Source organism: Colius striatus, chromosome Z (assembly GCF_028858725.1).
Source record: "Colius striatus isolate bColStr4 chromosome Z, bColStr4.1.hap1, whole genome shotgun sequence".
Classification (NCBI taxonomy): Eukaryota; Metazoa; Chordata; class Aves; order Coliiformes; family Coliidae; genus Colius; species Colius striatus.
The window spans coordinates 83926431-83954189 of record NC_084790.1 but is presented as its reverse complement, the minus strand read 5'-3'; the positions used below and the strand labels follow the sequence as shown (position 1 = coordinate 83954189).

Sequence of the window (27759 nt, the reverse complement as noted above, 5' to 3'; positions counted from 1 at the left end):
GGACTGTTACTAGCAGTGGCTGCTGAAGCCAACCAGTCTCACAGCTCACAGGACAAAGCATCATGGACTATGGCAATCACAAATACAGCTTCTCCTTGGATTTCAATATGCTAAGCTACTTCATTAAGATATGGAAAAGCAAAGAAACAGCATCTACTCCAATATTGTGCCCCTACAGAAAGTATCCAGCATCAGCAGATAAGCATGAACAAAGCTTCTCCCTGTTGCTTCATTCATTTCGTTCCCCAATTTGTATCTTATTTTTTTCTTTTCTATTCTTTTAGAGAGCTTGTCTAAATTTGCAACACACTGTAAACGCAAGGAAAGGAAGGATACGCAGCTGAGGCAAAGAGCACAAACCCTTCTGACTGTAAACAGGATTTTGCTTTTTCGCCTCTTGCCCTCCCCCACTAAAAGGTGGGGGAGCTTGACCTCTTGAGTCCCCCTCTGAAATGTATTGATCAGGCACCAAAATAAGGAATCCATGAAAAAATATTTGGTGAAAATTAGGTAACAGCAACATGTCCACCACAAGATGAGTAGGGCATCAAACACGACATTTCTTAAGCTAACATGCTCCAGCTGCCATCCATAGAAATAGCTAAAGGACCCCTAACATGTTTCTACGTATTCAAGAGGTATATATACAATCCTCATGAAATGCAGGATTGACAGGCCAGACTACCACAACTAGTTCCTTCATGTTCAACACTAAATCTTCTGCAGCACGGGGTCTCTGAGCTCCGGGAATGCCAGCTCCCTTTCACCGGGCCCGTATCCTGCGTATGTGCAATATCTCCTACTGCTAGATTTGTACTGCCACCTCCTCCTCCTCACTAACATGCCTGCAGACATTTCCTCTCAATCAAATGGCTCAGAAGGCAAAAATTTTGCTGCAAGGGTTTATGGCCATACGACCTGGTAAGGAAAATGGTGTGTCTCAGCCAGTCAGTTCAGCTGTCCGAGCCGAGCTGTGTTTCAATGTCCACCCTGCAGATCGGGCACTTCTTGCTGGTGGCCAGCCACTGGTCCACGCACACTTGGTGGAAGAGATGCATACAGGGCAACCGCCTGCAGAGAGAGAAGTGGCATCTGGTTAGGACGGAGGAAGCTCGGGGGATGGAGAAGAGCTACAAAGCAGCAGCTGGGATTGCTTCAAATGGGAAGCACCAATGTTCTGATGAAGTCCTACAGCTTTCCCCAGCCACAACAGCTCTCAGAGGGCAGTAAGTCACAGGTGGCATTCTTCTTGGCTAAAAGCCTTTTAGAAAACCCTACACCCTCCCAAACTGAGTTGTTCTGGTTATTAATTACCCTGGCTGATGGGTTTTAACCTTTCAGAAGTGTTGGGTTGTACTCCAAAGCCTCTTGGTTCCTCACAGTTGCAGTTCATTAGCAGTGTGGTGCATCCCCACTGCTCCTATGTAGGTGTCTGGTGTGCCCCAGGAAATACAGTTGCTTTCCACTTTTGTCTTTTCTTTGCTCACCCTCACAAGCCAGACAAACTCTGAACCACAAGGACTCACAGCAAGAGGGTTTTGCTCAACGGTTTAAGGCAATTAAAGGATGAGAAGCAGGACCAGGTGATGCAGCTACACAGACCCTTGAAATTATTGTCCTCATCCTCTCTCACAAGCAAAGTTTTGACCCAGCCAAGAGCATGAGGAGGTCTGTGAGGTATAACTGGGGCTTTGTGGTTGGCTTAGGATGGCTCCTATTGGGTGGAGTAATCCATATAATAAAGCAGCTACATCTTGGCCACAAGCCAAACGCTTCTGCATTTCACAACCACATTCCCTTTTATCATACTTTGGTCATCTGTCAAGCTCAGTGTTGACATTCCCAACCTCTAGATGGTTGTCTGAGACCTGGGACCCATCCTTCTCTGACATTTTCCACATTGTCGTATTGGGATAGCCTTTAAGAAGGTGATCCAAACCCAGGAAATACTGTAAAAAGCTTGGCCCTCCTGTTGCTGCAGACCTCTTCCTACCTACAGCCCATACCAATGACCACTTAAATGGCATTTGGTTTCCCAGGCTGTGCAACAGCCCAAGTGAGTTTGGCAAGAACAGCAGCAACCCCATCAGAGTGTGCCGACACTAACACCAATACACACAGCTCTGATGGCACTGAGAGGCAGAGGAGCAGATGGAAGGGTCATACCTGACATCTTCTCCATCTTCAAGCATGGACAGACAGATTGTGCACTTCTCGTCAGTGTCTGACTCCTCTCCATCCTCCTGCTCAGCTTTGCCCTCCTGCGGTCTTCTCTGCAGCAAGGTTAAAGGTATCAAGTTAAGAGTTGGCTTTCTAATGTTCTCCCAAGCCTGGCTAGTTGCAGGAAGGCAAACAATAAGATAAACCTATCAGCCAGATTTTGGGGAAGCCAGCTCAGCTAAAAGAGACAGAGAGGGAAGGGGAGGATGCAACCAACATGCTACTGGTCAGCATGTCTCTTCCTGAGGCTGGTGGCTCTGGGTTTGGTGGCAGTGCCTCAAGTATCCTCTGCTGTCCTAACACAGCCCCCCAGCACCTGCTCCACCCTCCTTGCAGTGGAGATGGCCCCATGCTCTCCTTTATTGGAGCCTTCTTCTTCACCAGTGCCAGGAAGGGCAACCACTGTGCCCTCTGTCAGTCTGGCCACCAGCCAGCACCACACTGCACCATGAAGCAGTGCCTAGGCTGTCAAGTCTCCCCTTTCCACCCCACACATCCATCCCTATTAATATCACTCTCCTGGTTCCACTGGAGACACGGTCAGAGACAAGCACAGCAGCAGCTGAATCACTTCCAACCTGAGGCAATGCAACATCCCTGCTCGTTAATGCCCAGGCGGGAATGACCAACAAGTGAAACTACCAAACGAGCCCTTTTCCCATTTTCTACTCAGCATGACCCAAAAACATGACACTGATTTCCATATGGGCAGCAGGTCAGCTCCAATGGAGGAGGCAGCTCTTGCACAGAGAGAGAAGGACAAGCTCCCCCTCAGCACCCAGCCCGTGCTGCTGGCAGGCACATTGTGAGGTTAAATACACAAAGCTCCCTTTGGTGTGTGCCCTTTCTTATCACGTGTAGACAGAGGGGAAATCGCACCTACTGCATGGGAGAAGGTTGCAAATTTGACCCTTAGCCTCCCAGCCTCAAACTGAGAAACAGCCAGTTGAGCTACACCACCACTTCAGCCCAGGAGCCCCCCACAAGGTGTCAAAGCACCAACTCCATTACATTCATAGAATCATAGAATGGTAGGGGTTGGAAGGAACCTTTAGAGATCATCTAGTCCAACCCCCCTGCAGAAGCAGGTCATTCCTCCCCCATTTCAGGGAATCGGGATCATTTTGATTGGAAAAGACCTTTAAGATCATTGAGTCCAACTGCTCACTTCATGCTACCAAGCCCACCAGTAACTCATAGCCCTCAGCACCTCAGCTCCACAGACTCTTAGTATCTCCAGGGACAGGGACTCCCCCACCTCCCTGGGCAGCCTGGGACAGTGTCTAACAGCCCACTCAGGGAAAAGGTCTTCCTCATCTCCAACTTAAACCTTCCCTGGTGCAACTTGAGACCATTTCTTCTTCTCCTGTTACTTGTTACTTAGAAGAGACTGACACCAAGTCTCTACAACATCCTGTCAAATAGTTGTAGGGAGTGATCATGTCTGCCCTCAGCCTTTTCTTCTCCAGACTAAACATCCCCAGTTCTCTCAGACATTCCTCATCAGACTTGTGCTTCAGACCCTCCAGCATATGTCTCTGGACATGCTCCAGCCCCGCCACATCCCTGTGGGAGTGAGAGGCTCAACACTGAGCACAACACTTGAGGTGCAGCCCCATCAGTACCCAGTATAGGGGGAAATCATTGTCCTGCTGGCCACACTGGTGCTGATACAAGCCAGGATATCCTTGGCCTTCTTGGCTCGGCACACTGCTGGCTCATGTTTAGAGGTTGTTGAACAACACCCTCAGGTCTTTTTCTGCTGGACAGCTTTCCAGCCACACACATCCAAGCCTCTAGCATTGTGTGGGGTTGTTGCAGCCCAAGTGCAGGATCCAAGTTGCTGCCCAAGTGCTGCAACATTTTGACTGATGGCACTGATTTGCCAGCCCTAAGCATTGTAACCCATCAAAGACCTTCCTTCTGTCTGCACCATGCCCAGAATCCTCAACCAACTGAGCAGGGCTGGCAGTTGTGACCTGTTTTCAGGACACTCACCTTCTTGTACTTGTGTGGGAAGGTGAACCTCTCGATGGTGTTCTGGACAGCCCCTCGGCTCACGCTGCCCAGTCTGTCCTCCAGCTGCAGCAGCTCCTGCAGCACAGGAACAGCAGCAAAGCACTATCAGTATTGCTACCAGTGCACGAGGTTCCACCATCCCACCCTACCTGCTGGCAACCAAAGCTCCCTCTTGCCCTTTCCTTGGCGGAAATGTCCATCAAACCTAAACCAGTCCTGCTTTAATGATGGATCTGGTCCCTAGCACTTGGATTAACAAGTAAGGGCTCAAGGCAAAGAGCTGAATTTCCAATGTTTCAAAAATTAGTGTGGCATATGAGCTTCTCTTGACAGACTGGGAAACAAAACCCAGTAGAACTGGAGCTCTTTGGTCACAGACATGAAGGGAGCCAAAATCAACCCAGGCACCTTGGAGTAAACCATCTTTTGCCAAACCCACTCAACCTCTTTTCCTCCAAGCCATTACTAAAATTACTGCAAGACCCAGTGCAATTGTCATGCCACAAAACAGGCTCACAAGTTTATACCAGAGCTTGCATGGATTCCCAGCAACTAAAAATGTAACAAGAATTCCAGTCCCCAACATACGTACTTCATAGCTCTCCCGCACAGCAGACGTGTGCCTGTTCGTGTTCAGCCCCTGAAGAGCAAGTAACTGAAGCTGAGGGTAAGGGTAATTTCTGATTTCGTGAACAACCTGCAAGAAACGAGGGAGAAAAATGAAACCACCTGTACCTGCACATACAAGTCCTTTGTGTATCCTGATTTAAAACTACTGCTTTAAAATTTGAAAATCAAAGAGCAGAACAATACTTTCCCCAGCGGAAGCCTTTTGATAACAAAAACCAAGTAATAAAGTTTTATTAAATAGATCTCCTAGAAGTGATAACTAAGGACGTGCATTTCTTCTCAGTAATAACTCCTGTTGCATCTACCTCACTGCAGTTCCAAACTCTCAGATTAGGTTAAAAAGAGGCTTTAATGTATTTAGTTTTAAATGAGTAGATTTCATCCCAGTTTTGTTTTAAGCCTCCCTGATGTATACAAGTGTCAGGGGCCAACTATGGGCCCTCGTGCGATTTCTTTAAGGATTATCAGTGCTTGGCACAGCTCAGTTCCAAAGAAAGCACCCTGCTGGGAGAAGGACCAGTAAATGATCCCCAGTGTGTCTATCTTCTTCTCAGACCCCATCTCCACCTGTGCAAGATGTCATGCAAGACCTCTAGGAACAGCATCACAGCTGATGCCAAGAGCAGTGATGTGATGAGGGATGGTCCTAAGGGGCTGAGCCCAAGGCAGGGAGTCACCTACTGACAATCCTCCTGTATACAAGAAGTCCTGGTAGCCCACAGTTTGTTCCAGCATTAACGATATCACTATTAACAGTTGCTGAGTCTGTCACATTCTGCCCAGGTTTTGCAGACCAGCTTGTGAGCGTGGTACTGCACACAATGGACTGAGCCTTTCCAGAGCAGCTGAGCTTTTCTTTCCTTTCTCTAATCCAGTGTGCAATGATGCAACATTATCCTTTCAGACACTTCCTCCCACAGCCGGAGATAAGTGGGATTCGCAGAAGACAGGTGATAGAAAGATAGCAGCCTTTATTTTGACTGCCTTCTGGCAGACAATGCATAAAACATTTCTTGGTAAAAGCGTTTCACTTACCATCTGCGTTGAGGATGTGCTTCTGGGGAAATGGTGTATCCGAGGTGTAGCTAAGTAATGCTGATAGGGCTGAGGGACCTGCCGGACCTGGAACTGGGTGTGAGTCAGTCCCGCATCCACACTGAGGTCCCTGTGGGCACAAGGATGAAGATATGGCTTTGGCTGCGTGATTTTGGGCAGGGCTTACAGCAAGTCTTAGATTGGAGGTTAGGAAGGAGTTTTTCTCTGAGAGCGTTGTTGGACACTGTGCCAGGCTGCCAAGGAAGGTGGTGGAGTCCCCATCCCTGAGATATTACAGAGCCATGGAGCTGAGGTGCTGAGGGACATGGGTCAGTGGTTGGCTTGGCAGTGTGAGGGGAGGGGTTGGACTGGATGATCTTAAAGGTCTTCTCCAACCAAAATTATCCCGTAATTCTCTGCCCACAGCAGAGGGGAGCAACATTCTGCTGGTGGGCTCTGGGCTGCTGGTGGTTCCCCAACCTGGGATGATGCTGCTGCTTGAAAGAGACTTGCCTCTGGTTTGGGTGATCAAACACTTGACCAGTAAGAAACAGGGATTGCTTTTATGTCAGTTAGCATCTGTGTTAGATGGGATCAAGAGCTGCACAGATGCAGCCTGTTAATTTCAAAGCAAGAGCACCATTTTGACTTGACTGTTTTGCAGGAATACATCAAATTACTCAGGTGACACACAGATGAACCATTCTATGTAGCTGTTAGGAGCCAGTTAGGCACCGTCTAGGGGCTTCTTGAGGTGTCTGTGCTCTCCTTGCAGGTCTCCCAGACAAGGTCATGGTTGGGCTTAGGGAGACAAGGCAGACTGCACCTTGCCTGAATCCAGCCTTGGGGAACTCCAGACTTGCTGTTTGTTCAGAAAATCATAGAATCATAGAACAGTAGGGTAAGAAACGTCTGGGTGAGTCTGCTGCAGGACAAGTTGTCACACAACCAGTGGGAAAATGCCAATGAAGCAGGACATCCCTGGGAGCTCCACTTGCCCGCACACAGCCTGACAGAACTGGGGCTCAGCCTGGTGAGTTTAGGCACTGTTTGCCTTCAGAAAAATAACCCACCTCAATCCCAGGACTTGGCATGACAAAACAAGGCAAATGCTGCAGCTCTGCCCAACATGCAGAGGCAAAACACAACCCCATCCCTACGCCATTTGGAGGGTACAGGAGGAGACCTAACACAGCATCTCCATCTGTAATCCAATTAGCTGTTCCCTCGTCTCTCCAGCCAACGAGTCTCTCAGAAAACAAGTGCTTTGAACGTCATTCACTTTATCATAATTACAAAAATCAGTGCCCTAATAACCATTGTCTTCACATTTGCCAAAGCAAAGCTAATTAGAGCACAGGAATGGCTTCCCATTTCAGCCTCAGATTTCTCCTCCTCTGCATGGAGGACAGAGGCAGTGAGTGCTACGGCTTGTTAGGAGCAACCCAGACGTGTCCTTCTGCAGCTGTGAAACTGCTTTGCCCAACAGCAGATAACAGATAACAGATGTGAGAGGACAATAAATGTACAAATCCTTTAGCCAAGATAGCCTGTGTACTAGACAGCAGCTCCAGTGCTCTAAGCAGCCTAATAAGACACCCTACACCAAGTTGAAGCAAAGAGAGGGACGGCCTCCTGGCCCTGTGCTAGCGACAAAACCTGGCAGAGGATAAAACACGGCAGGCAATTGGCAGGAGCATAACCAGGGTGACAATCCAGAGGACTGAGTATCTTCCAACTCCCATGTCACAATTTTGGATAGTTATCCAGTTGATGAAGACTGTTTTCAGGTGGATGGAAGGCTCAACTGGAAATCAGGAAGCTTTGGGCCCATTCTCAGCCCTGACCCTGGTCTGATGTATGACCTTCACCATTTCCTCTCTGTCTTCCTATTTTCCCCCTCTACAAAATAGGCACAATAATCCACAGACTACTTTGAGATCAAGGATCACTCTCTCACGGATGAATGGACATTGTTAATTCCAGTTCTGAGCTCCTCAGTTCAAGAGAGACAGGGAACTGTTGGAGAGAGGCCAGCACAGGGCTACCAAGATGCTGAGGGGACTGGAACATCTTTCTGATGATGAAAGGCTGTGACGGGCTGTTCAGCCTGCAGAAGAGAAGGCTGAGGGGACACTTATCACTGTTGATAAATACCTAAAGGGTGGGTGTTGAGAGGATGGGGCCAGTCTTTGTTCTATGGTGGCCAGTGACAGGAGGTAGCGGGCACAGGTCAGAGCACTGGCAGTGCCACTGGCACAGGAGGAGAAACTCCTTTGGTGCTGAGGTGAGGGAGCCCAGGCCCAGGCTGCCCAGGTAGAGTGTGGAGGCTCCTTCTCAGGAGGTTTCCAAACCCACCTGGACACATTCATGTGCCCCCTGATTGAGGGGAACCTGCTTGAGCAGGGGTTTGGGCTGGATGAGCTCTGCAGGGCCCTTCCATCACCCACCATTCAGGGATTCTATAAACTTGTACAAGTATTTGCAGTAGCAGCGTTGCTGAACCATTGGTGCATCCAGAGCCTTAAAAATGGATGTTGAAACAGTGCTATATGTCTACAGAAGAGTCCATAGTAGAACACTCCGTGCAGTGATGTTTTCCCAGGGTTTGGGAGTAAATAAGCAGAGCACATGAGCTGAAGAAAACTAAAACGAACCATCACCCTCTAGTTTGTGGTATGTGGACAACTGAACAACATCTTGAGGCTCAGATGTGAGGTTTGAGAGCTGTGATGCCTACAGTACACACGTTGCCAACAACTGAGTGAAGGATAAGGCTCTAGACAACAGGTTGGATGGTCATCACTAAATGAGTATGCAGAAGAGGATTTAAGGAACCAAATGGAAGTTGGTTTCTTCTTCACCAGAAGACTTTAATCAAGATTGGGCTATCTGAGATGACTGATCACTTTCAGATCTTCCTTCCACTCCCATTTCCCACCCCAGTTCCTACCAGAGAGTGCTGCTGCTGCTTGTGTGGTGGTAACACATGAGAGGGAAGTTTTTATATCTTTCCTTGGGCAAAACTGTACATATGCCCCCAGGAGAAGTGAGTCACCCAAATATATATACACAGCACACAGTTTCTGTCATCCCCACTCCTTAGGTTTTACAAGGCAATGGAGCAACATGGGGAAAAAGGAGGGAGGAGGAGGGGAACACAAAGCAATGTTTTATCAGATCCTTCTAATGATTATAATTAAACACTCTGAGCCAAAAGAGAGGCAGAAAGAATGGCTCTATCCAGATGGTACGTGAACTGCTTTGAAAACTGATCTGAACAATGTCATCCCAGCCAAATTCAGCTCACAGTGGCGCCAGTAATGGGAACACCTGAGAAGAAAATGGCAGAAGGATCTGGCCATACTTTAGGATGCGTATTATTACCCTGGAGGGGTAAAAAAAAATCCCCCTGTGTTAAAAGGACTCTCCATTTGCACAGTGAAGCACTCAGATGTTAGGAAATGCCATAATTAAGATTTCCTGTGACATTTTATTTCAGTCCCCTTGTGCACACACGTTGCGATTGTCTCTAATTACACGTTCACATGCTATTTTTCCCATTCAGGGACTTTTCTCAGCTAAAAATCAACTACTCAGAAGTATGGTTTTTATTTTCTTTATGCTTCCAAGTAGGGCCCAGTACCTTATTAACTGTGCAAGTGCTCAAACCCTTGTCTTAGAACAAAAGGATCAAACCCCTGCTTGGCTTTTCCAAGGTATGGAACACTACAATGGGAGAATGATTAACAGCTATTAATTCATTCACACCACCCTGAGCGGCAGAGCAACAAGGTGCTCCCTAATTTGCACCACAGAAGGATTTGTGGCCACTCTTTTTTGAGCGTCTAGTGGTCAGCAAAAGATCTAGTTCAGGAAAAAGATCCTGGCTCTTGTCGTACAACAGGAAAAGCCCCTAGAGGAAGATTAATGTTTGGCTGTGCTCTGCAACGTAGATGGAGAGTTATGGGCAATGTCAATGCCTTGCTGTTACAATATACATCCATAAATCTTTAGCACACATCCATGGCCCTCCCAGAGATGAGTTTTCCTGTTGCACACTCCCCACATTGTACCTGTTGAGCTGAACCGTCAGCTTTCATGAAAGCACTGACCCATGATGATATTCACCAACCCTTGCAGCCTCCCCGGGACTTTTTAAACACCCCATTCAACACACTAGTGAAATCTTGAAGACTTACCAGTCTGTGCCTTCAGCTAAATACCTGGGCTGGGGCCCCATGGGTTGTGGCGTTTGCAGTTGGTGGCTGAAGTCAAAGCTGGGGTGTAGGCGATGAGGCTGAACAGACATGCGCTCTTGAGCCCGTCTGCAAGGAGGAGAACAGCGAGTTAGCCACGCAGGGAGGGCACTGGCACACACAGCTCCTGCTCCAAGCCCATGTCCTTAAACCAGGGGAAAACCCAAATGGCTGGGCTTGTGAATACTTGTCCATGAGAAAAGAGTCCAAGCAGGTGTCAGGGATGGTGAGAAAAGGTAGACAGAGCTATACCGTTTACTCGTGGTCACCACAGACACGACACAGGCACCCACATTCAGTTTATATGAGATGCTATTGGTGCAACATGGAGAGAAAAAGAGGGAACCAAACTATTTCTTCCTTTGCAGCTTTGTGCCGTTTATAGTATTTTCTTTCTCTCCACTGCCAGCCCCATAAACAACACATGTGATAAAATATGTCCCTGCTTCAGCTGTTATCCATCATCATAAAGAAGCTTCAGGTTGTCTCGTCTCCCCAGGCAGTTCATAAACTCCTGGGAAACCTCATTCATAACAGAATTACTTAGGAGTAACTGAAAGCAGAACTTACTCTTGCTGGCTTACCCTCGCTGGCCTTTGCCAACATTTCCTTGGATGATGGACAGGCCAGGCTGGGATCCAGCTCCTTCTCTCCCAGTTCTGCTGCCATTGGAGGCAGCCAAGGGAAAGTGGTAGAATATATAGCAAGGTTTTTCTAGGCATTTGACCCTCTTCTCATGATTATTGCCCAATATAAATACTCAGGAGAAAAGAGTGTGCTGCTTGATCAGCGTCCACTTTTGGAGAAACACAAAGGGGATGACAGAATCTTAAGGGTTGGAAGAGATCTTGAATGATCATCCAGTGCAACCCCCCTGCCAGAGCAGGGCCACCTAGAGTAGGTCACACAGGAACTCGTCCAGCTGGGTTGGAATGTCTCCAGAGAAGGAGACTCCACAGCCCATCTGGGCAGCCCCTGCCAGTGCTCCCTCACCTCAACAGGGAAGAAATTATTCCTTGTATCTTTTTTGGAACCTCTTCTGTTCCAGCTTGTACCCATTGCCCCTTGTCCTGTCATTGGCCATCACTGAGAACAGCCTGGCTCCAGCCTCCTCACACCCATCCTTTACATATTTGTAAACATTAATGAGGTCACCCCTCAGTCTCCTCCAAGCTAAAGCTTGCATGAGCGGGGTTTGCTCTACAAACTCACATCCCTTCCTCCCTGACAAAACTCTGCTTACCAGTAAGGCCATTGCAAAACAAAGATAAGCAAAAACACTGGAGCAAATGGAGAAGGAAATTGCTAGATAAAGAATTTCTCATGCAGCCACAACTTCACTATTGAAGGTGCAACCCAAATTCCCATTGCTGAGACCTCATGCCCCACAGCTGTAAGGTGTCTGACACCCTCCTTCAGTGCAGCTGTGCTTTCATAAAATGGCTGTGGGCCTGGGCAAGAGGTTCCTACCCTTTTCCACACTTCAGCTCACTTGCAAAGGTAACACTGGCAGCATTTACCGAAGCAGCTTCTGCGCAGAGTTGTGCTCTGTGCTTTTATTATAATTCCGTTTATGACTAAGAGATAAACACTTGTATCATTGATGCCTCAGCCTTGCACAGATTTGCCACCCAATTATTAATTAATCATTAAATCCAGCAAAAAAAACCTACCCAGCTTATGCAAAAACAAGACAAGGATGGGAAGAACACACAATTTTCAGACAGAAAGGGTGTGGAAAGAAAGTGTTTTCTGTCTGTAGCATTCTTTCCAAGTGAAGCATTATCACAAAGACTCATCCTGATCCTTGATCCATGGGTACAACCCACAAATAACTTCCGTGTGTTTCCAAAATAAGCACTCCTCTCCTACGTGCTATCTAAACCCCTCTCACAAGAAACACAATGAGGGCAAGGCCAGGCATCCATTTCCACCTCTGCTGAGTGGCAGTAACGCTCCCTGCAGCCATCAGCCCGGTCTGAGTTTAGGCTGCTTTCCCGTGATTGAATATGCCACAGGTTAAAAGCCATCGTTTCCTCATAGAGTTGGAAATCATAGCATCATAGAATCATTTCAGTTGGAAAAGCCCTTTAAGTTCATCAAATCCAACAACTTGTCTCACACTGCCAAACTCACCACTAACCCGTGTCCCACAGCACCTCATCTATGTGTCTTTGCCATAGCTCCAGGGATGGAGACTCCCCCATCTCCCTGGGCAGCCTGGGACAGTGTCTAAGAACCCTCTCAGGGAAAAACCTTTTCCTCAGCTCCAATCTAATCCTCCCTTGTTGCAACCTGAGGCCATTTACTCTTGTCCTGTCACTCATTACTGGGGAGAAGAGACCAACCCCCATCTCACTACAACTCCCTTTCAGGTAGTTGCAGAGGGTGATCATGTCTCCTCTCTGTCTCCTCTTCTCCAGACCAAACCAACCCAGTTCACTAAGCCACTCCTCATCAGACTTGTCCTCTAGACCCTTCACCAGCTTCATTAACATCTACCTAGAGCCAGAGGGGGAAGCTCTTCACGTGCAAAACCTGAAAAGGCAGGTGGGTACAACCTCTTACATGTTTTTGAAAGAGAAGCTATGAGTAGGTAGTTCATAGAATCATAGAATCACAGAATGGTAGGGGTTGGAAGGGACCTTTAGAGATCATCTAGTCCAATCCCCCTGCAGAAGCAGGGTCACCTAGATCAGGTTGCATAGGAACACATCCAGGCAGGTCTTGAAGACCTCCAAGGAAGGAGACTCCACACCCTCCCTGGGCAGCCTGTGTCAGGGCTCCCTCACCTGAGCAATGAAATCGTTTTTTCTTATGTTTAAGTGGAACTTTTTGTGTTCCAGCTTCATCCCATCACCCCTTGTCCTGTTGCTGGCTACTATAGAAAAAAGGGATGTCCCAACCTCCTGACACCCACCCTTTAGATATTTATAAATGTTAATAAGATCTCCCCTCAGTCTCCTCCAGACTAAACAGCCCCAGGTCCTGCGGCCTTTACTCATAAGGAAGATGCTCCAGTCCCCTGATCATCTTGGTGGCCCTGCACTGGCCTCTCTCCAGCAGTTCCCTGTCCCTCTGGAGCTGAGGAGCCCAGAACTGGACACAGGACTCCAGATGAGGCCTCACCAGGGCAGAGTAGAGGGGGGAATGCAGTCTGTCATGTATGCAGTCTGTCTCTCATGCAGAACAGGTTCACAGGAACACCAAGGTGTTACCATTATGATATTTTTTCTGGGAAGTTACAACCCCCTGCACCAGTACAGGCTGGGGAGTTGAACTGCTGAAGAGCAGCTCTGCAGAGAGAGACCTGGGAGTCCTGATTGATAATAAACTAAGCATGAGCCAGCAACGTGCCCTCGTGGGCAAGAAGCCAATGGCATCCTGGGATGCATCAAGAAGAGTGTGGGCAGCAGGTCAAGGGAGGTTCTTCTCCCCGTCTACTCTGCCCTGGTGAGGCCTCATCTGGTGCTCTGTGTCCAGCTCTGGCCTCCTCAGCTCAAGAGGGACAGGGAACTGCTGGAGAGTCCAGCGCAGGGCCACCAAGGGCATAGAACATATTTCATACGAGGAAAGGCTGCAGAACCTGGGGCTGTTCAGTCTGGAGAAGAGGAGACTGAAGGGGGATCTTATTAACATTCACAAATATCTAAAGGGTGTGTATCAGGAGGTTGGGATGTCACCTTTTTCTATTGTATCTAGCAACAGGACAAGGGGTGATGGGATGAAGCTGGAACACAGAAAGTTCCACTTAAATATAAGAGAAAGCTATTTCACTGTGAGGTGAGGGAGCCCTGGCACAGGCTGCCCAGGGAGGGTGTGGAGGCTCCTTCCTTGGAGGTCTTCAAGACCCACCTGGACATGTTCCTGTGTGACCAGATCTAGGTGACCCTGCTTCTGCAGGGGGGTTGGACTGGATGATCTCTAAAGGTCCCTTCCAACCCCTACCATTCTGTGGTTCTATGATTCTATGATGTTACCATCCAAAAGTAACCTTGGGATATACTAAATGAGTATGGTATGAATTCACAAGGGAAAGGTACGCTCACAGATACAACCTGCCCTGCAGCTTCCCCTCCACTGGATGACGTTTACGAGCACACAAACGAATTCACAACAAAACCCCAACATCACCAGCGTGTAATGCTGAGGTTTTGCAGCAGCCACTCTTTAGCTTCTCAGCATGCAGAGTCAGACCCTCCTCCATCCTTACCTGGGATGAGGCATGAGCCGGCGGTGTTGTGCCTCGAGGAGCTGCTGCTGGAGGAGGTATTGCTGGTGAAGCGCCTGAGGTAGGAAGGAGGGTCCAGCCACATCCTGGAAGGGCAGAGCTGGCACCGGCGGCAGGGGCTGGTGCAGGGGGGCGCTGTGCTGGTGCGCGGGGGCCATGTGGGGGGTCAGCCCCGGCTGCGGCTGCACCGGGTGAGGCAGGGCGAAGTCGGCGGAGAGCTGAGGCTGGGGACCCAGATGGAAATGTCGGCAGGAGGTAGCATGAGGATGCTGAGACCTTTGAAAAGGAGCACCTGGAAGAGAAAAAGACGGCCGTCATGAGGGCTAGAGGCAGCCAGGGCACCCCAGCCCAGTGGTTGCCCAGCCAGGGCAATAATTGAGCAGACAGCTGCTTCTCTCCTCTGACAAAAGGGTTTACAACAAAGAGAACAGGTCAGTTAGCACTGATTATGTGGAAAAAAAAATGTTGATTTTGACTAATAGTTTTTCTCTTTCAAAACCACTGGAATCAAACCAGGAGTTTGCTCTCAGAGTGATTTTTTGGCTGCAAATTGAAGTGTGTACTGATGAAAACTGCTTCAGCTTGTTTTGGCTTGGCTGTCTTAAAAGCAGAAAAAGAGCAAAAGTTTTCACAGGGTCTGTTGCAATAGGACAGGGAGTGATGGCTCTAAATTAAAAAAGAGAGGTTCAGACTAGACAGAAGGAAGAAATGTTTTAGGCTGAGGGTGGTGAGGCCCTGGCACAGGCTGCCCAGAGTTGTGGTCCATGCCTCCTGCCTAGAAACATTCCAGGTCAGGTTGGATCGGGCTCTGAGTAAATTAATCTGTTTGAAGATGTCCCTGCTCATGGCAGGGGTGGGCTGGACTAGATGACTTTTAAATGTTCCTTCCAACCCAAACCATTCTATGACTTGATGGAAAAGTCTCAACGTTTTAGAGAAGGGGGAAAAAATGTAACGAATATTTTCATGGGTTTTGAGGACACAGAAGTTTCCAAAGCTTGCTGACTTCCCATGCAATTCAAGGTGTTCCATTACCCATCTAAAAATGTCTCACAGGCAAGGAAATCATCTCTGTTCTAAGAAACTGTCTCTGGCTGACTGCAGGACCTCTGACCTCTGGGAGCTGGGATTAAGAACGTGTGTCTTTGCTGAATCCCTTCGACAACCCAAGCTTATGAGCTGCATGGGAGGAGAGAGCAACTGCAGGAAACATAACACTGACTGCTATGAGACCAGCCATGAAACTGATGGGAATGAGGAAGCAATGAGGTGTTAAAGATATCTGTGGTGTAGGCTTTTTGCAAAAAGTCTGGCTTGTACCTCCCTCAAGATCTATCAAGGGAATCCGTCTTGAGGGAACCTTGCTTGGATGGGCCCTTGGCCCGATCTGGCACGTTAGTTCCTACATTCCTGGAGCATTTACAGGCATCACAGCAAAACTTTTGTCTCTTAAACAAGGCAGCTCAGAGGTGAAGCATGAGACTTGAGAGAGGCTGTTAGGGAGGTTTCTTAGCGGAGGATCAGCCCCAGGATTGGAGACCTACCCTTTCACACAGCCTTTTGAACATTTCATCTTCCTAAAAACTCCTCTTTTCTTTTAATCAAGGGACAGCAGCACCAAGAGACACCAAGTGTCATCTCAAGGCACAAGCCCGATGTAGCCATAATGCCTTCTCCATCCAGATCCCTTCAGCTAGCAGGAAGGACCTACCTATCACAGCATCTCAGGGAGCCTCAAGCACTTTCTCTTCACACCCATATGGGAATAGGAGATACAGAGAGCAAGACAGATACCAGCAAGAGAAACAATGGGAGTAGACCTAACAGAAATGAATGGTTTGCAAATCCATGTGTAAGTAATTACACACAGTATCTTTAAACACAAACTAATCCTCTGTAGCACCCCTCTGAGAGAGGCAGTGGGTAATAAATGCATGTGCCACCAGCAGCCGAACTTCTTAAGGTGATAATTTCTCATGCTGTCAGATAAGGGCATTATTCAACTACCTTTTTAATTAAAATCAAAGGAAGTGGGATCAAACCTGCTGTTCCCAACAATGGAGCTTCAAACCCAGACCATTCATGTAACCCATTCGCTGGTACAGAATCACACAGAATCCCTGAATTACGGAGCTTGGAAGAGCCCTCCAGAGCTCCTTCAGCCCAACCCCCTGCCCAAGCAGGTTCCCCTCAATCAGGGGGCACAGGAACGTGTCCAAGTGGGTTTGGAAACCTCCTGAGAAGGAGCCTCCACACCCTCCCTGGGCAGCCTGGGCCAGGGCTCCGTCATCTCAGCATCAAAGGAGTTTCTCCTCTTGTGCCACTGGCACTGCCTGTGCTCCAGGTTGTGCCTCTTACCCCTTGTCCTGTCACTGAGCACCACAGAAAGACTGGCCCAGCGTCCTGACACCTGTCCTTTAGGTATTGATCAGCAATGATAAGATCCCACCGCAGCCTTCTCTTCTCCAGGCTGAACAGCCCCAGGTCTCTCAGCCTTTCCTCCTCAGATCCTCCAGCCCCCTCAGCATCTTAGTAGCCCTACACTGGACTCTTCAACCATTTCCTGTCTTCCTCGAGCTGGGGACCCCAAAACTGGACACAGGACTCCAATCCACCATACCCCACTGACAGGTAAAGGCTGAGTAATGAAAATGACATCCTGTGCTGCCCTGGCCTGCTGCTCAAGTGGAGCAACACAGTAATCTTGAGGAGATGCCCAATGCTGTGTTTGCTGGGTACCTGCAGAGGAACTCATGGTGAATTTCTCTAACAGCCATGGGTCCTCCCAACAGCTACAGCAAGTCACAGGTGAGCTATTTTATACCCCTAGGTCCTCACAGCACCTGAAGATGAGGTGCTAGAGCAGGTTAAAGATCCAACCCCTCTGCACACCCAAACAAGACTGGCTTAGCAGAACACAAGACAATGAAGCTTCATGACATTCCTCCTCATTTTGTGTCAAGTAAGTGAAGTAGAAAAAGCCAGCCTCTCTTTCTCTGCATCTCTCTTGATGCCTGGTGCAACCTTAGCCAAGGATTTCCAGCCTTTTGCTGTGTCTTGAGAGACCTTAGTGTGAGGACCTTTGATTCCAGAGCCACGACGAACTGGTGAGCACAGGGAGTGCACATCATGTTTTCAGAGCTTTTGACTTGAATTTTTCCTCACACACCAAGACAGTCCTTGGTCTTATCCTTTCCTGTGGTCCAGAAAGTACAAACTGTACCTCTGGTATTTGTGCAGGAAGGCATGCAGAGCCAACATCATCTAAAGCAAAAGCCTAAGCCATTTTGTTTTGGTACAGATTGTCAATTTATTTTTAGGCTCTAGACAGTTAAAGAAAGGCCTGTTGTATTTTTTCTTCTACCTACAGGTGCAATGATGCATTTCCCTCCATATGAAAAATACGCTCACGTTATGACCAAGACCATAGGATTAAATAAAACCCATCAATTTGTCCTAACATAATTCACCATCTCATATTGTAATTGTTCATTCCCTACAACTAATCCAATTGCTGACGAGGATTTTGACGGCAAAGCAGAGACTTTGGGGAATACTTCAGCAAATCTGTGCTTGTTAGCAGTCACCAAATCATACAGCTGGCATAACTGAACCAGCTTGTGCAACAAAGAGCCAGTCTTTGCCAAGCATGTTGCTGGTGGACCCCCAGAAAGCCATGGCAAACATGAAACAGCATGCATTTCATCTCTGAATTATCATTTCAAGTTCACTTTCTTCTGCTCATTCTATCTAGCAACAAAGGGCCTTTGTGGAGTCTGCTTTCCACATCTATGCACTGGTCTCTCATACACAAGGTAAATCCAGTATCACCCTGGATTCCGGTGAATCTGAATTCCAGTAAATCCAGTGTCACCAGATGAGCAGCCTTACTCCAGGTAACTCACCACAACCAACACCAAATGGAGGATCTCACCTTAGCAGTGTCTGATAACGATTACTCTGCTTGCACGTCTTCCTTCTCTTTACCAAGCTGCAGTTTTGCCCAGGTCACATTTGCACTGGAATGGACAAACATTGCCCCAAAATGTCTCAAGAAGATTTGATTTGTGGATTTAATCTGCTTTTTGCCTGGACAGTACTGTCTGCCACAGCAGAGACCAATCTCTCACTAGAAAGATACCCAACTCCAGCTTCTGTTCTGTTCTTCACTCTGAAGAACAAGGGCAGGGTTCATGCTTCATTACCTAAGCTTTGAGGGTGTTTGTGCAGCAAAGATGATGAGGTTGGCAGGTGTACTATCAAGCTCCAGAGCCACTATCTGAAACCTTCACAAGCCATGTTCCCCACCACCTGCCCCAGTGGCGGCTACAGGAAGGCAGCGTTGCTGTGGGATCAGCAAGGCCTCCCAGATCAATCCCCTCAAGTTCCAGTCCTCATGCTACAGAAGGAATCTCCTTCCTCACTGGGATATTTTGGTTTTTCAGGAAGAGAGCTGAGCCAGATCTTGGATGTTTTTTTATGGCCAACCCCAAAGGCAGCTGCCATGTTCATCAGAGGGAGCGGGAAGCCCAGTGTATTTGCTGCAAAGGCAATGCAGCCCTCACCAGCCCTGAGAGGCTTTGACCTGAGGCCAACCCGCAAACATGCGTCCCTGTGTCCATCCTGGTGGCCGGGAGGAGAGGGTCCACCCCACTGTGTGAAGCACCCTGACGTGTCCCTCCTGATGGCACAAGTACTTCCAGCTGCTCGTAGCTGGAGCTGTGGAAGACTGATTTCTCTGGGCTCACTGTCAGGCTGCCCACCAGCCAGAAATCCTTCTTTCCTTGTCCTATTGGTTCCTCCTGCCATTCAAACTCTGCTGCTGTGGCAGATGATGACAGCTCAGAGCCACATCAGATCAGCAGCTCTGGAATGAGCAATGTGTCCCATCTGTGCCAGTAAAGCAGACAACTTACTCCAGTTTTGTATGGTCTCCCATCAACTGGTCAAGACAGAATGTCATTGAGATGAGAGACCTCTGTCTCAGTACAGGCATTTAAACTGAGTTATTTGTCAACAGAGCAGGAGATATTTCCTCTGCTGTCTTTCTCAGCCTGCTCACCCAAGCTCCCAGCTTGGACAACCCTTGTTGCCTCACAGACACCTGGCCTCAGCTAAGCCACAAAGGCAACTAATGCCTAAGCCTAGATAATCCAGCTCTAAAAAGTGCCTTGCAAGTTTGCCCTAACACATGGAGGCAAAGATGAGATACGGTGGAGAAATTAATCAAGTCCTGAGCAAGCCAGGCTGTCTGTGGGGTGAGGAGTTATGTGGTCCTCTGATATGCCTGGGGCCAAATCTGGCCCAAAAGAGGCTACAGCACAGCGTGGTGATGTAGGACCATGCGGCCATGGATGCCTCATCCACCTTCAAAAACTCCCTGCCTTGTGTGATGTTCAGATAGCTGCTACATCCACTCCCCCTCGACTTCTTCCATCACATTCCTAAGCCAAAGTCAGAACCAGAGACCAAGGGGTGAGGGAATCAGCACTCCATCAACTCCTGCCACTGCCAGAACATGAGTGGGGACCAGTAGCTGTCACAACCAGTTTGCCACACCTCCACTACCATGATGGATACTGTGGCTTCACACTGTGGTGCCAAGGACCTGCCATGCAGCTGGGTCTGCTCTGTTCCCCACAGCTACTCAGCTCAGCAACACCATGACCCCATCTCTCTACCTGCACCATGAAGATAACCTTCAACTACAAAGCTCAGGGTTAAAATTGTTTAACAGCTGTTTACAAAGCACTCAAAACTCTTTGCTGTTGTTAGAGGCTACAGGAGGTACAAATTTGGTTTTAGAAATCCAAGAGAGGACAGCAGGGACAGCTGAACCTGTTCAGCTTTTTGCTGCTGCATGGCTTCCACCCTTCACTCACGGAACCTGGGAACACACTGCAAACCCACAGGGAAGCTCAGCATGTCCCACTTGCTGCTTCTTTCTCCTTTATACAGCTTTCTCTTATTTTTTTTTCTCAGTTCTACAGTTATATTTATTGTTCCTACACATTATCTGAAGCAGCCTGGACTTTCCTCCAATCGAAAGAAAAGCTCCCGCTTCCTTCGCACCCCCAGGTGAACCCTGCAAATGACACATTTATGTGTTTTCACAGGTTCTGCTTATATTTAAGTTGGTATGTGACCTCGAGTCACAGAAATGTACTGGTCTGATACTGGGCACTTCTGTCATTGGGGATTCTCCTTATGCATGAAAATTTATCTGCGCACAACAGTTCCACTCAGAAAGGCTCAAGGGATCTGTGTGCTCATTAAACACTGACCCGTCTCAGAGACACAAAGCCTCTGGGTAATCCCTGCAGAGACAGGGGAAGCTGCAGGCTTTATGGAGAGAAAAACCCAGAAAGCAGAACCATTTCTTTCCCCCTTCCTTTCCTCACGGCAGCAACGTTTCTGCTACGGTCAGGCTACAGGGAAGGGACACAGGAGGGTCAGGCCCGGAGCTGATGCTGGGGATAGGTGTCTCGAGCAGACAGCTGCAGCCCAGGGAGCCCAGCCGCCTTCAAGAGGAAAACAAAATCTGTCTTATGCTGTTAAGCTGCCTGCAATGCATGTGAAATTGTCCCCTGGGTAAGGCAACCTGGCCAGCTTGTCGAGGTATTCGTGGGCAGCGTGCAAGCATGCGGGGGCTGGGGGAGTGGTGGAGAGGCTGGGGCTGCTTTTACATCTCGGTCCCATCGCAGTGGAGGGCGAGACGACAGCTCGTGGAGAGCCCTGGCTTCATTCACTGACAGATCTTGCAGCTGTGGAAGATCTGCCCGTTGCAATCAGCTGAGCTGGAGGACAGAGCTGCGCCGTCTCGGCCGTTTCGCCCTGATTAGAGCCCCCGCAACCCCTCCTCCTGCTCTCGGGAGGCAGATAACCCCATAAACAGGAGCCATCCACGCTCTGCAGAGAGCCTGCCACGCTTTTAATAGCCCAGGAGGCTGCAGCTTGTTTCCCTGGACGTGCATTAAAATTCCTCCTTGAGATGGCAACATGGAGGGAAGTTAACTCTGGTCCCGGTGGTATTCAGTGAGCTTAGGCTAAAACCGTAGGAGTAGCTCTGGCTTCACGTGGCACACCAAGAAGGATCTCCACAGGGGACTCACACTGCATTTACAAGCAAGCTACTAATTGCCTGGCGCCATCAGCCGTGTGTTAACCGTTTGCAAATTATTTGTGGCTATACCCTTTATCAGAGGAGTTGCATTCATTGGGCAGCAAGAAACGAGGGGTGACAATGCACCTGGAAAATAAAGACAAAAACAAAAAGAAGCCCAAGCCCTCTCAAACAAATTCGTGGTAAATCATGCTACATAAAAATTTAGAGATAAAATTTAGGGAGATATCATGCTGTCTACCTCCTGATATCAGACAACAAACTGCAGGGTGAGGGATTGGGGTGGGGAGGATGGAAGAGGAGGAAAGAATTCAAGAAAAATTTATCAGACAGGAAGGAATCTGTCTCACTTTCAGCACCTTCACCAACAGCCTTCTCATTTCATTTAGCAAATGGCAAGAACCATGCCAAAAATAATAGGCAGCCAGCTCAGATCAAGTCCAGGGTGCAGCCTGCTGTCTCACGTGTCCAGTGCTATGTAATGGGTAGCAGACCCAGCAGCAGCCCCTGGTCAGGTGAGGAGAAGCCCTAGCACACGTTACTGATGGATAAAGAGCATTTTTGTTTGCTGTGCAGCACCAAGGACTGAGTCAGGATAGAGCCCTTTCAGTGGGCAAAGGGTTGGTCTGTGGTGATTGGCAGAGTGTGGTTGAGCCCTGTTTGGAAATAAGAGGTTTTGAAGGCTTAACATCCTGCTCAGAGTCTTGTGCATTTGATGGAAAAGGGCTGCAAAGGGGGTTAAGGGGAACAGGGCTGAGATTAGCTCCCCCATCACTGTTTAATGGTTTGGTGGTCACTGACAGCTCCTATCATACATCTCCTCTACAGACCTCTGTGCAGGCACAGCAAAACACAGCTCAGCTCACAGCAAAGAAAACCACAAAAACACAGATCCTGGAGACTGCAGATTGCCCCTGCCTGCCTTGATGATCCCTATTGAACATCCTCTCACCTTAGAAAAGCCTCCCATTAGCTGCTGGGTGGCATGAGCTGGCATGGCTGGAGCATATAAACACACGCTAATGCTGAGCAGAGCATCTCTTCTGCACACCGTGGGGTGAAACCACGTGCTGCCCCGGTGCACCTGAGAAAAGCCAAGGTGGGACTCCTTCCTGAACCTACACTCAGCATTCAACAACTACAAAAAAACCCAACTCTTTTGCAACTGGAAATAACCAACATTTACCAGCAGATTTGCATCAGGGCTGAAGCGATGCTGAGCAGTGGCAACGGTGAGCAGCAAGAGCTAGTGATGAGATGTGGCCAGGCAGCCCGGGCAAGAGCTGCCTGTATAACACTGGCTGAGGCTTTTTTTTCCTGCAACCTTTTCCCACTAGCTTCAGGGGAGAAAACAAAAAACAAGACAGAAGTTTGTTGAGCAGGATGTTTCACAGGAACGTGTGGAATTCAGCAACATTTTCCTAGGAGGAAGGAGAAACACTTTGGCTGCATCTCTATGCTCAAATCCCTCTCTGCTTTTGTACTTGGCACTGTGTTTTAATTATAGCTTTATTCTAATGTGTGGCATTTGAGGGTGTATTTATGATTTTCGGATTGTCACACCAGAAAAAAAAAAAAAAACAATAAGAAAAAGAAAAGAAGCCAAACCAGGCTGCAAGGAAATGTTTTCATAGACTTAAAAGTCTATGGTCCCAGGCTCTGGTGTGCCTGCAGGGATGGGTGGCCCCAGCAGCCTGGCATGATGTTTCCCACCCAGCCTGGCTCTTCCTTCCCAGACTGACCCATTTCTCATGGTTTTGGGCCCAGCTCTGTGTGTCTGCCAGTAAAGGGCACTGGAAGAAACACAGCTTTGAAGATGTTGCAAAACCCCCATGTGACTTTTTTTTTTTTGCAACATGTCTCTGTTTAGTGTGAAGGTGTTGGAAAGACAGAGAATGAACAACCAACAGCAATAGCTTGTCCTCAAAGCTCAGGCTAAAAGCAAGGGTCACATCTCAGTTCTCACCGACGTTGCTGGTCCTCTCGCACATCTGCAGAACTTTGCTAGCCCCAGGCAAAACCCCAGTGCTGTCAAGGGCAAGAGAGGGCTTGTCCAGTACCTGGACCATGTACCCAAATTTACTCACCCATCCCTCCTCTCCCACCTTCATCCCAGCCACCAACCACGTGTAACTCAAGCCTGTTTTACGTGCTGTATGGTGGGGAAGCCAAACAGCACCAGAGCTCTTCCCAGCCCCTTGTCTGATACCTGTGCTTAACAGCTCTTCTCCGGGGTTGGACATTTAGTTGGACCCATAAAAAAAAGCTGAAAGGGGACTTGGAGTGGACCAGGAATCCCTTTGGTCAAAGAAAGCAAGAGTCCCCACCAGTTTGGGTTATACATTACTAGCAAGGTGTTGTATCCATATGAGTTAAGTCCCCAGCATGGAAACAGGAAAATTAACCAGAGGAAAGAATTAATCCTTCACTTAAAAAATCAAATCCTGCTGTGACAGAGGTCTATTACTTGGCTCTGCCCGCAGAGAGCAACGGGGAAGTACTTGGAGCAAACCCTATCCCCGCCCTTGGGAATGTAAAAACGTGCTGACTTGTGCTCTCAGGAGCCTTCAGCTTTGACAGGCAGCCATGTGTTGCAGCCAGTTGTTTGGAAAAGGAAATCCAATACTTGGGTTTCCAATGTTTTCCTGCTTTCACAGCTTCCAAAGCTCTCCCCAGACATTTGGAAGTGCTCAACACCTGCCTTAAAGCACTCTCAACTGCTCCTAACAACCGGACGGGAGGCCTCGCAGCAGCTCCCTCTGACCAGTGAAGACACACGGGACACTGATAAACAGGCAAAAAGCCAGAACCATGGGGGAAACTCCCCAGACAGACAGTCATTGCCAGCACCTGGCAGGATCTTGAGTGTTGCTCCGCATCACCCACAGAGCTTCTTAATTCTATGACAGCCCAAACCAAAACCCTCTACTCAAACGCTGCTGGTGTGTCTGAAATGTAACTCAGACCTTTCTCCAGAGAAGGCGTTAATGAAAAAGCCAACACCCTCAGCTGTCTTGTCCTTTAGTAAAAACCTCCTGATGCTAGTCACAAACCTGTATCTTCTCAGCATCAACCTATGCTATGCTGCAGCAGCTGACAGGAGCTGAGTCCTCCAGCATGCCCAAACCCTGCAGGCACTCACGAACCAGGGCTGGTCCATAGTCCCAGGAAGACCCAGAGGATGGAGCTGCTCTTCCTTACCAAGCTGTGATGATGCAGCACCAGCACCACCAATCTTGTACCAGCCCCAAAACTGCCTTCTTCCTCAGCAGCTTTTGGGTGAGGACCAGCAGCGTTGATACCAGCCCTCTCTTCCCTGCACACTTTGTCTCCCCATCCATAGGGATTTCCAGTGAAGATTTCCATCCTACGTTCCTTTTATCATCTCAGAGGGCAAAGATGCTTGATGGAGCACAGCTTCCAACCTGCTTTAAACTGTGTTGCTGGGAAGAGATCAGAGCAGTGACTGAAACTTGTCCTAAGAAAAGAGAGATTGCTGTTTGGGGGTGTTATTCTTCACTGATCCCGTCTATCTCTACTTCCCCTGCATTAATTTTCCCCCCATCCCATGTTTCAAATGGGCCTGTAATCACTATCTGGCTTTTCCTGCTTGATTTCATTATCTCCAGCTTATGCTTGGAGGTTGGACACCCCACCTGACATGTTCACACAGCTCCAGAGTGAGTGACAGTGATTTGGGGAATATGTTTGGGAAAAACAGTGGAGAGTTTCACCCTTTCTGGGAACAACATGTCAGGTTGGATGGAGAATGTTTTGCAGTCCAGCCTTTGCTGGCTTTCTGGCAAATCAGCCCCAAAGCCAGGGCTTTTTGACAGGGGAGCACAGCTTTGAATTGTTTCTCACAGCATCTACAGAAATGTGCCACCAGAACCAGGTGCCTGACCTCAGTGAGAGCAGCTAGCCCCCGGGGTGCAGCAAGAAATCAGGGTGGCCATTAAAGAAAGGGAGGTGGCTAGTGCTGAGTGTGTTGTTAATGCCACTATTAAAGCTGAAGGCAGAGTTCGTAGTGGTGAGGGGCATGTCCCAGGACATGCAACATCCACCTGCAAATGGATGTTGCAGATCACCCTCTGGATTTCATCCTAAACCTTCCAGAGACACAGCAAGTGTGGTGCAGAGCATCAATAGGGCTGTATGAGGTTTTCCATGGGGGCAGGAGGGCAAGGCTGCAGCATGTGTGGTACCTGATGCCCAGGGAAGCCCTCTTCACCCCACAAGGCAGAGGGCAGGAGCCATTCAGCAACTGGCACTTCTTACAAATGGCATCGTGCAAAGTACAGGAGCACCTTCCAATTGTTAAGGTACAAAAACCAAAGGTGATCTCTCAAGAGAGAGCAGAAATGCTCCCAGTAGGTGAGCACTGCACAGGATGCAGTGAATGAAGGCTTGCAAATCTCCTGTTCTGCTCTATAAGGTCCTGTCCTGAGCATATGAGCTCACCCTCCCAGTCTAAGAGCAGCCTCTACCATGGGAGCTTGCACACATGGGGCTCCTGCAAGTTCCCAATCCCCATTAGATCTCTTAATTAAATTAACCTAAAGGGGTTTGGAGGTTAGACCATCACTGTGCACTGGTTGGAGGTGCCACGTAGGAACCTCTTTGAACACCCAATGCCTTGGCAGCAGCCAGGACTCTGGTCCATACCAAGGGCCAAGGCTGGGGAGAAACCACATGAGATGGGGTGAGTGCCCATGGTGTGCTGGCTCGAGTCAGGACATGCACCTCAGCAGCTCTTTAAGTTGAGCTGAGTTGAACTCATGTCCAGGAAAACCCTAGCTACCATGAGCCCTCCTGTGCCACATCCTGGCAGTTCCCCTTTTACACTCCATGAAGAAGTCTGTAGCTAAAAATTAAAGATCCTGGAAGCCTATCCCTTATTAATATCCTGAAGTTCATAGGCACCTATGACTCCAGGAGACCTATGTTTAAAGTACAAGTAAAACATCAGTTGCTTAACATGGATATAAGCTCCTACTTTACATTTCTGCATCAGTTACAGCTGCTAACCCCTGCTGTAAAAACCTATAAAGGAAAACTCTACCCAGACAGCAAGAAATATGTATTTTATAGGGCTAAATGTAGTCATCTAGCTATGAAAAAAATGTACAGGTCCTATCTGCAGGTGGCAGGGTGTCCCAGGAAAAGTGATTTTTGGTAGAATCATCAAACCACAAGCTCCCAGAGCCCTGGCAGCATCCAAAGGTACAAGAGTCTGCTACATAAGAAGCAGCAGGTGGAGTTTTGTGGGAGCAATAAGCTACTTATATTGATGCCCAAGCCAGGAAGGAGGCTTGGAGAGGAGCCCAAGGATGCCACAGATGCATACTGGAGGGAGGCACTGCTGGAGAGCCATGTCTCCGCATTAGAAAGAGAAAAGATGAAGTTAGAGTGGAGCATAGACTAAAATGGTTCCTCACACTGGTTGAGCTGGAGGAGGCTCATCAGCAGACACCACATACCCACAGACGAAATGTCCTCCTCAGCACCAGGACCAGTAAAGCTGAGGCTGGATGGTTTCCAAAAGGACATCCTCTTGCTCAGGCAGGAATTGGATTTGGGATAAGAAGTGGAGAAGGTGACAAGAGCTGTCCGTTCCAGTATGAGAATCCACGTGCTTGTGGATATTTCCTGAAGCCATGGGAGGCTGATTGCAAAGGAATCACTTTTCCACCACAATGGGAATATGAAATCAGGTTCCTGCTTATTCCATCAAGAACATCCCACAGGGCTGCGAGTCACCCAGCATCAACCAGGTAGGATGCTGCAGGTATGTCTCCACCACATGGGCAGCATCTCATCTCCCTGCAACCAGCTTCTGAAATATCCCGACGAGCATCTGGCATCCCTGAGAGAGCTCAGGCTAAGTCAATGTTTCCATCATCAACCTCGCTTTCGAGGGGCTCGTAACTCTCGCTGTTTGTGCTCTCATGAGGCCAGAGCTTGGCAAGGAACCACGCAGCCCAGATGCAGTTTTGTTTGGTAATAAATAGCTTAAAGCTCATAAGCCTTGTTTTTTGGGGTTGGGGTGGGGTGGTTTTTTTTGGCTTAAATGTATAAAATGGGAAAAGAAAAATGCGTGGGATCTTCGGTTTTCCCTACCTTCTGATAATTTTGTAACAGGAGCTTATACTGAATAACAGCAGGCTTTTTTCAGACCCTACGCAGCCCACAGTGCCGTGTCTCAACTGTCTTGCCTTTTTCACATCCACTTTTGGACGGGA

The 27759-nt window shown here is 48.5% G+C and overlaps 1 protein-coding gene across 1 annotated transcript in view; it reads right to left on the bottom strand.

The window, feature by feature from the left end:
• Positions 1-766: 766 nt before the first annotated feature.
• The window catches only part of ARK2C (arkadia (RNF111) C-terminal like ring finger ubiquitin ligase 2C), a 48592-nt gene continuing 21599 nt past the window's right edge, over positions 767-27759 (bottom strand). Inside the window, exons 2-8 of the mRNA XM_062019033.1 lie at positions 14377-14686; positions 10107-10232; positions 5905-6034; positions 4832-4936; positions 4219-4314; positions 2167-2273; positions 767-1071 (exon numbers count right to left, since the gene is read on the bottom strand). Of these exons, the coding sequence (XP_061875017.1) occupies positions 954-1071; positions 2167-2273; positions 4219-4314; positions 4832-4936; positions 5905-6034; positions 10107-10232; positions 14377-14686 (992 nt within the window). The 3' untranslated portion in view covers positions 767-953. The remainder of the gene's footprint in view (positions 1072-2166; positions 2274-4218; positions 4315-4831; positions 4937-5904; positions 6035-10106; positions 10233-14376; positions 14687-27759) is intronic.